The 10,091-nt window shown below is 45.3% G+C and overlaps 1 protein-coding gene across 1 annotated transcript in view; it reads left to right on the top strand.

The window, feature by feature from the left end:
* Positions 1-2,778: 2,778 nt before the first annotated feature.
* The window catches only part of LOC140198371 (polyunsaturated fatty acid 5-lipoxygenase-like), a 77,937-nt gene continuing 70,624 nt past the window's right edge, over positions 2,779-10,091 (top strand). Inside the window, exons 1-2 of the mRNA XM_072259467.1 lie at positions 2,779-2,949; positions 3,114-3,272. Of these exons, the coding sequence (XP_072115568.1) occupies positions 2,779-2,949; positions 3,114-3,272 (330 nt within the window). The remainder of the gene's footprint in view (positions 2,950-3,113; positions 3,273-10,091) is intronic.

Here is a 10,091-nt window from a genome sequence, read left to right as displayed (position 1 = left end):
GCACTGGGGATCTATAGAATTTCACAGCAGTATTAGATGACATCCTGAATCTATGCAAACCTTAAGAAATCTGAGGCACTGTCATGCCTTCTTTGTGATGACTCTTATGTGCTGGTCCCAGGACCGACTGTTTGATATGGTAATGTCAAGGAATTTAATGTTACTGACTACTTCACCTCCAATCTCCTAGTGAGGACTGGCTGAATGGCCAGTCCCAAAGCAAGCCTAGCATTTTGCTTACACTTGGAGAGGTGCTTGTGGGATCCTGCTGTGCACAGGCAGCATTCTTCCTGGAGTCTGCATAACACCTGCAGATGTGAAGCAGCACCCCATCCCTGGATCAGCTGAAGCCTCTCACATGTTGGGAGGAAAGTTATTCTGTGTTTATTTCTGTGGAATTGTTGAAAGCCCCGGCATCTGGTGCACATCCTGGGTTGTCCTGTTAATCATTAGAAATCCCTAGGTGATGTCCTGTTAAACAGATGTCAGCACCGAGTGATAAGAGAAGCCTAGATCAAGACACATAAAAGGCTGGAGGAAAACCGCTGGTCAGTCAGCATCTATGGAAATGAATAAACAGTCAACATTTTGGGTTGAGACATTTCTTCTGGTCTGGAAAGTAAGGAGGAAGTCAGCAAAATACAAATATGCGGGAAGGGGAAAGAGACTAGATAGAGGGTGATAGGTGAAGCCAGGTGGGTGGAAAAGGTAAAGGGCCAGTGAGGAAGGAATCCTATTGGAGAGGAAAGTGGACCATAGGAGAAAGGGCAGGAGGAGAGGGCCCAGGGGGAGGTGCTATATGAGGTCATTCTTACCCTCGGCCATTAGGCTCTAAAATGAGTCAACTATAGCCAGGGAAGTAATGACTCCCTCCTGTTAGACTGTTGGTAATAACTTATTTTTTTATTCTTTCTACTTCTAATATTCATATCCATGCACTTATAATGCTACTGTACCACCGTAATTTCCTTTGGGATCAATAAAGTATCTATCTATCTATCTATCCATCTATCTATCCATCTATCCATCTATCCATCTATCCATCCATCCATCCATCTATCCATCTATCCATCTATCTATCTATCCATCTATCTATCCATCTGTCCATCCATCTATCTATCTATCTATCTATCTATCTATCTATCTATCTATCTATCTATCTATCTATCTATCTATCTATCTCCATCTAGGCAGGTGAGGAGAGCTAAGAGGCCAGAGTGGAGAGTAGTGGAAGAGCGGAGGGGGAGAGAGAATTTTTTTTTTTTACCAGAAGGAGAAATCAATATTTATGCCATCAGGTTGGAGGCTGACAGATGGAATATAAGGTGTTGCTCCTTGACCCTGAGGGTGGTCTCATCTTGGCACAGAGGAAGCCATGGACTGATATGTCAGAACCTGGAATGAGAATAGGAATTAAAATGTTTGCCCACTGAGAAGTCCCAATTTAGCAGATGGAGCAGAGGTGCTCAACGAAGCAGTGTTCCAATTTACGACTGGTCTTACTGGTGTAGAGGAGGCCACATCGGAAGCACCAGACACAATAGTCAACCCCAGCAGATTCACATGTGGAGGACTGTTTGGGGCCCAGAATGGAGGTGAGGGAGGAGGTGAATGGAAAAATTTTCTTTATCTTCCCAGCAAGAATGAATGGAGTTATGGAGTGTCATACTGGGCTAGTGATTCCAAGATGTGACCCCACCAGGGGTAGTTAGGAGGGGCAACAGGCTCTGGTGGAAGGTAGTTAGTTGGGCAATAGATCTGTCTCAGCCTTTACAGACACCTGAGGACCTGCCAGTAGACAACCCCTTAGGGAAAGATCGTACTCAACTTGATTGATCACACAACTACTGCTACTCCTGTCTACACTTCACATTGCCTCAGGAAAGCATCCCACCAGGCTCAAGGACAGCATCTATCCAGCTGTTACAAGTCTATTGAACTGCTCACAGGTACAATAAGATCGGCTGTTAACCTCACAGTCTACTTTGGGTCAGCATGGTAGTATGGTGGTTAGCACAACACTTTACAGAACAAATGTCCCTGGTTCAATTCCCGCCACTGCCTGTGAGGAGTTTCTATGTCCTCCCTGTGACCCACGGGTACTCCAGTGTCTTCTCATAGTCCAAAGACGTACCAGTTTGTAGGTGAATTGGACAGTGTAAATTGCCCTGTGATTAGGCTGGGGTTAAATCGGGGAATTGCTGGATGACGTGGCACCAGAAGGACCAGAAGAGCATCTGCTGTGCTGTATCTCAATAAATAAATACGTAATAAATAAAAAGATTTGTTATAGACCGTGTACTTTATTGTCTGCCTGCACTGCACTTTCTTTGTAACTGTGACACTGTATTCTGCATACTGCTGCACAAACCCACACACACGCTCACAAAGCACACCACACAGACATATACGCACATGCCTATGCACAGACACACTCAACATGCGTCCCCCCCCCCCCACACACACACACACTACACACAAACACATGCACAACACACAGGCACACAAAATGCACAACCCAGACATAAACGCACACAAAATCACACAATACGTATGTACACAAAGGACAGAACAGACACACAAACACACAGGCACACAAATACATACACACACTACCGCCACACACAGAAAAAAACACAAATGCACACACAGCAAACGCACAACGCACATACACAACCACACACAACATGCATAGCACAGACATACACAATCAACACACACGTGCAAAGAAGGATAAAAACACACATACACACACAGCGCCGGAAGTGGGGATCGAACATGTGTCTCTGGATTTCTGAGGCAGAAGCACCATCTGCTGTGCCCACTTTCTACCCTTTCCTTGACCTACCCTTTTCGGTCTGTCCGAGTTGCGAGAGTCACCGGTTCAGTTTGGCGGCTGGGAAGCTGTCTGTTTCCAGTCCCGTACTGAAGATGACGGAGTCGGAACTGGTAGCGGCAACTTCCAAAGGAACGCGAGCCAATCCCACAAACCACAGAGTGGTTGGCAGTGCCCTAACAGGCGGCTGTTATTTATATAAAGTGCGCCGCCCCACCAGGTAAAGTGTTTATCTGTAACTGGACTCCGAGTGCTGGCTCCGCGTCTCCTCACCTAGACAGGAGAGATGGTCACCTACAGGGTCACGGTAGCCACTGGAACGTCAGAATACTCGGGAAGCAACGACTACGTCTATGTCACTCTAGTGGGAGAACGAGGGTCCAGCAAGAGAACTCTCCTCGACCAGTGGCTGTACGATGACCTGGAGAGGGGGAGCGTAAGTGTGAGGGGGAAGGGAGCGAAAGTGGGAGGGAGGGTGGGAGGGAGGGATGGAGGGGGAGAGGGAAAGGGAGAGAGGAAGAATATATGATTGCCAGCGAGGATATAAGAGATTTGTGTCTGAGGGGGAGGGGACGATAGGACCCGAGGAAGAAGCGGAGATTGTAAACGTTTGAGAGGGGGAATGTTGAGAGAGTGTGGAGAGGAGAGGAGAGGAGTGTGTATCTGAGGACAGAGTGTATGTGCGAGTGCAGAGAAAATAGTGTGCATTGACAGAGTGTGTGGGAGCTAGTTTGTATATGGCGGGAGATGGTCTGTGCGTGCGGAGAGAGGGAGAGTACATGGGAGTGTGTGAGAGAAAGTCTGTGTGGGGGAGAGAGAAACTGAGTATGTGAGGGAGCGTGTGCGCGTGGGGAGAGAGAAGAAAGAGGCGAGAGAGTATGGAGAGAGAATGTGAGAAGAGAGAGGGAAAAGAGAACAAAATATGCGGAGAGAGTGAGAGAGCACAGAGTGTGTGAGGAGAGAATAAGTAGAGAGCGAGTGTGGAGGACTCTTCATCTCATGCTCTCGCTATTTATTACTTATTATTATTCCTTTCTTTGGTGTCTTTTGCACACTGGTTGAACTCTCAAGTTGATTCTATCATGGTTATCATTCTATTACGGATGTATTGGGTATGCCCGCAAGAAAATGAACCTCCGGGTTGCAAATCGTGATCTATGTGTATTTTGATAATAAATTTACTTTGAACTTGAGAGTGGCAAGAGAGAGTGTGTGTGTGGAGAGAAATGGGGGGAGAGGGCGTGGCTGTCTGTAAAGACAGCGGGGTAACAATAATACCCAATAATAACCTCAGCACTGGCTACAAAGTTTTCCCTTGGCAATGATCGTCCTTGAAAAAGTTCTGCGGGAAGTGACACCCCCTATTGCAGTTTATCCGTGAGATTCCGACCAGACCAACAGTGGGTGTCAACAGGTGAGGATCTCGACCCCTCTTCTGTGCGCACCTCTCCTCGCCACTTCCTGAACTTTGCTTCGGAGCCCTGGGGTCTGTTGTTAAAGCGAGCGCGGGCTCGGCCGAGAGCGCTGGTTATTGACGTGTCCAGTGACATTGACCGTCCGGGTGGAGAGTGAGTCAGGTCAACGTCCAGCAACGGCGGGATGTCCAAGGACACAGAAATTTATTGGAGCAACACCTCATATTCATTCTGGGTAGCCTGCAACCTGAACATCGATTTCTCTAAGTTCCTCCCATTTCCTTCATAGCCCACTCTCTTCTCCTATCAGATTCCTTCGTCTTCAGACCGCGACTGTCACAAGTGCGGTGCACGGGTGGACCCAAATGCATGACAAACACGTTTAGTAACGTTAACAAAAATAGAGTTTAGTAATAGTTACTAGGAAAGCAGGGGTTGTACAGAGAAACAGCAAGGAATGAATGAAGCGGAAGTGGGAATATGCATGGCTGGAGTTGGGCTCGGACCGTGGACTTAGACTGGGATTTAGGGCCTGGTCTTGGCCTGGGACTTGGGACCCAGACTTGGGCCTCTTTCTTGGACACAGGACACAGAGCCGGGTCTCTTCCTATCATGGTCCGGATCGGGTTCCCTTTAAATTTACTTTGTTTGTGTTACGATCCGGACCGTTGACTCCGTTTCCCTTTGGTTCCCTGTTTTCCCGTGTCCCTCGGGCTTGGTGATTGGAGGCAATTTACTCTCAGCTGAACCGGCAGTTTATACGTCTTCGGTTTTCAGCCGTTCAGCGCGAGAGCGTTAACAAAATCACCAAAGGTACTGCGAGTCAGTATTATCTAGCCGGAGCAAGCTTAGTCTCCTCCCGAAGCAAGTGCCAGTAAGTCGCCTTCCCCTGTTAGTACGGGTCAGTCAAATTTAACCCACTGGGGGTGAGTCAAGAGGTCGCCACGGCTTGGAGCTTACTTGAGCCCAGTTATAGTTCTGTTCATCGTTGTGTGGTCTCCGTATCCATGTCGTGCGTCTAAAAGGGGTCCTAGCCCTGTACCCTGGAAGGGTCCGTGTCAATTAGAGTCCCGACTCCGTCCTGTGCTAACGAGGATTCCCGGCTCTACGTTTTATGTCCTGTGGCTGGGTCTGTCCTGTGATTAAGAAGAGTTCTTGGCCCCGGCGGCTCCAAGTATCAAGTCCTGGCCCCGGCGGCTCCAAGTGTATCAAGTCCTGGCCCTGGCGGTCTGTGATTCCGAGTCCTAGCCCAGACCCTTAGTCCCAGCCTAGTCCAAGGCCTGTGTCCTTGTCCAGTACGCTATTCCTGCTCCTGCTTTGCTCTCCTTGCAACGAACATAGTGTTTTTGTGTCTTGCATTTGGGTCCACCCTTGCTCCCAGCACCTCCCTCTGTGACTCTTCCCGGGACGTGGGACGCGGAGCCGCGACTCTTCCCAAGAAACACGGGGAAACAATGAATTAAAGGAAAACAAGGAGTCAGTGGTCCCAATCGTGACACAAAGGAAATTTAAAGGGAACCAGGGAACAACAGATCGGGACCGTGACAGTGACCTTTTCAACAGATCTCCTCTCAACTTTTCCCTTTCTCCCCTACCACACCACCTATCTTTCCTCTCGCCTGGTCTCACCTGCCATCTCTCCCCGCCCCCCCCCCCAAATACCTATTCATTCTGCTTTCTCCCTCCCTCTCCAGACCTGATGAAGGGATTTGGCCAGTAACTTCGACTGCTTATACCTCTCCATTGATGCTGTCTGACCTGCTGGGTTCCTCCAGTATTTCATATGAGTTAATAAGAAATTTATTCCCTGGAACATATGGGAGTGAGGGAGATCTTACAAAGCATACAAGATATTGAGGGGTTTTCCCCCTCGGGCTGAATGACTAGCACTAGAGGTCATAGGTTGAGGGTAGAAGGTAAAATATTGAAGGAGAATCTGAGAGGTAACTTCACTCAGGGACATCTCGTGTATGAAGCGAGCTATCAGCGGAAGTGTTAGAGATGGGTTCAGTTGCAACATTTAAGAGACGTTTGGATAGCTATCTAGGGCTAACGTCTGGTTGCAGGTAGTTTGAACTAGCTAGGCAGAAAACCAGGCCGACAAACACTAGAAGGACTGAATGGCCTGTTTTTGTGTTGTAGTACTCAATAATTATGTCTGTAAATAAAAGTTGCAGTGGACCACTCAACCCCTCGTTTAAAAAACATCTCTGCTTTTCACCTTGGGCTTTTCCCTTTGGAATGAAGGAGGGCGAAGGGTGACTTGATAGAAATGTGGATGTGTTTCGACACCTGTGGATTGCCCCCAGGGCATCCTTGGCTGTAGCACAAATGACGCATTTCACTGTGTGTTTCGATATACATTCAATAAATAAATCTAAATCTGAAATCAGTCACAACATGTTCTGCGCCTTCTCCGTAGTTAACTTCCCCTTATAGTATGGAATTCTGTCAAATCAGATACCGGATAATTTCAATCAACCGTTTCTTCTTTATTACAACTTCAGCCAGCGAGAGATCCGAGATCTACAGTTGGCAAGACTCAAGCTCTTACCGACCGGACCTTCCCAGGATCTCTGATAATACTACAGATACAGCTTACTTTGTAGTCATTGTGGACAAGGTCACTCATTGTGATTACAACATCTTTAACCGTCATGCTGAATCAGTTCCCTGTTATCAGTTCCCCTCAAGGTTACTATTAAGACAATAGTTTATTGTACCAAACAGCGATTCTACCCATAAGTTAATCACACATCAGAAACAAATTTAGACAGTTCAGAAAGTTTCAACTACAAGTTCATTATAGAACAGGAACAAGCTTAAACCGCTAGGACAACATATTTCATTGCAGTTACAGGTAAGTGACAAGACGTGTTATTTTGCTAACACTTAAAAAGAATCAGCAGAACATTTATTAACTCTTTAACTTCATTAATGCAATTCTTCATCATTCCCTCCTTTTATCATTTGATGATAAAATTTAAAGTAATCCATCATGCCTACAACAAACTATAAGAAGGGGACTAACACATCTTATAAAAATTACTATGGCTATAATTAAAACTATTATCATCGCTACATGCAGAAGTGTTCCCCAAAAGTCTCCAAAAATGTTAAAAGGCCAAGGCCAGGTTCCCTTACCATTGGTCAACCCATGCATCTTTTCTCTTTTCCAGTCTTTTTATTAATTTTCAAAATTATAAACATAATAATATTGATAAACAGAGAATGGGATTACATTATTAATAGCTAGCATTTGCAAATATAAAATTGCTGATAGTACAAGTATGTTAGATCTCCCCAATTCTAAATATAATTGAACATGGTAAAAGATAAATGGGGAATAAACCTCCAAACTAAAAAGAAAAAAAACACTAAATTAAGCTAAGCAAAACTAGACTAAACTAAACAAAACTAGTTTAGCATCTTTTCTCTGATTCCCTTAATTTTCTGGATTTCCTGAGTGATATGCTGAGATAGATCTGTAATATTAGAAGGCTCATCTGGAATATAATCACAGAATTCCTTTCCTATGACAGCACATGTCCCTCCTTTCTCTGCTAGCAATAAATCCAATGCCATCCTATTCTGTAAAACTGCCATCCTCAGAGCTACTATTTCAGTAGTTAAATCCTTAATCTGGGTCTGGACATCAGTTAAAACCTCAGCAGTACTATTCACCAACTCCTCTAGTGCAGCTGCCAACATGATTATTTCTCGCGAATTTCGGGCTGTCCCATAAAAAAGGAAAAACTATCATCCAAAATCTCTCACTTTCTGTAATTCCTCTCCTATTCCGTTCTAGCTGAGTATGATGAGAAATATTGGCTAATGAATATATAGAAGGTACTACATAAGCAAAGTAGCAACAACCTGTCCAATTTCTCGTCGTGACAGTTCCCTTGTCATCATAAGGCCCTGAGAGCCATGGATAGATATGGCTTCTTACCACATACCCAATAAGTTCCATTAACAGCAAACGGAGGGGGATCAGTCCTAATTTCTGTACAGGAGCTATTTCCCAAAAATGTTTCCTCTATTCCTCCAGTTCGGCAATAACAAGTTCCATTTACCTTTCTCGGAGTATGGGGTAAGTTCTATAGGAGTTCCCTCAGCCCCTTCTGTGGGTATACGTAAATACCATCCCTTAAAACAGAGACACCCACAATTCTGGGTTATGTTACACCCTGATACTCACCATCGATCTGAAACGAGGCGGGGAGGGGGGGTGCTTATTCCGAGAATTCATAAATCTCACAGGTAACCTGTCACTACTATTCAGGGGTACTCCTTCTAAGGACACTCCTGATTCCACACGTTGGGGTAACCTGGCACATATCCAACAAACTGACTGTCTTACTTGTCCTGCATATGTGTGGCACAGAGAAAGGAAGACTTGTTTGGAGACCTGGGATACATAGTACAAAAAGTAGCACTAGCACATTCATCATGATATTATTTTCCCTCTGTTTCCATTATCCTTCTACTGACGAGTTTACAGTCAGTCCGATGAATCCACCTCGGTTGCCCTTCCACCTTCACAGCCGTGGGTGAGGTCAGCAGCACCTGATAGGGTTCTTTCCACCGAGTGTCCAACTTCTTTCTGTCCCAATTCTTTATCAAGAGAAAGTCCCCAGGATTAACAGTGGGATAGTCCCCGTTAGTTTGATCCTCGTCCTCTTGGTGGGCCTGGCGAACCTGCGAATGCAAACTTTGGGAAATTTTGGTAGTTTACACAAATATTTTCCCATTTCCTCCCCTAGAGTACGCATATCTATTTTATCAGGGAGGGGACGAGTTAACCCTGGTGTCCATGGGGTACGCACAGGCTTTCCATAGATGATTTCTGCTGGGGATAATCCAGTTCTAGTCGAGGGTGTAACTCTCATATGGAATAATGCCAAAGGTAAAATCTTAAACCAGGTTAGTCCAATTTCTTGCATAAGTTTATTTAGCTTATTCTTTAAGGTTCCATTTGCTCGTTCCACTGTACCAGCTGCTCTTGGATGGTGAGCACAGTGAAATTGCTGTTTTATTGCCAGTTCTTTACCGATTTTCTCACTTATCTTAGCAATAAAATGAGGTCCACTGTCTGACCTTATTGATTCGGGTAATCCATAACGGGGAATCACTTCTCTTAAAAATATTTTTACAACCATCATAGCAGTATTATCAGTAGAGGCTATATCCACTACTGATGGTTGTAAAAATATTTTTAAGAGAAGTGATTCCCCGTTATGGATTACCCGAATCAATAAGGTCAGACAGTGGACCTCATTTTATTGCTAAGATAAGTGAGAAAATCGGTAAAGAACTGGCAATAAAACAGCAATTTCACTGTGCTCACCATCCAAGAGCAGCTGGTATAGTGGAACGAGCAAATGGAACCTTAAAGAATAAGCTAAATAAACTTATGCAAGAAATTGGACTAACCTGGTTTAAGGTTTTACCTTTGGCATTATTCCATATGAGAGTTACACCCTCGACTAGAACTGGATTATCCCCAGCAGAAATCATCTATGGAAAGCCTGTGCGTACCCCATGGACACCAGGGTTAACTCGTCCCCTCCCTGATAAAATAGATATGCGTACTCTAGGGGAGGAAATGGGAAAATATTTGTGTAAACTACCAAAATTTCCCAAAGTTTGCATTCGCAGGTTCGCCAGGCCCACCAAGAGGACGAGGATCAAACTAACGGGGACTATCCCACTGTTAATCCTGGGGTCTTTCTCTTGATAAAGAATTGGGACAGAAAGAAGTTGGACACTCGGTGGAAAGAACCCTATCAGGTGCTGCTGACCTCACCCACGGCTGTGAAGGTGGAAGGGCAACCGAG

This window comes from Mobula birostris, chromosome 5, assembly GCF_030028105.1.
Source record: "Mobula birostris isolate sMobBir1 chromosome 5, sMobBir1.hap1, whole genome shotgun sequence".
Classification (NCBI taxonomy): Eukaryota; Metazoa; Chordata; class Chondrichthyes; order Myliobatiformes; family Myliobatidae; genus Mobula; species Mobula birostris.
This window is presented reverse-complemented; position numbering and strand designations above follow the sequence as displayed.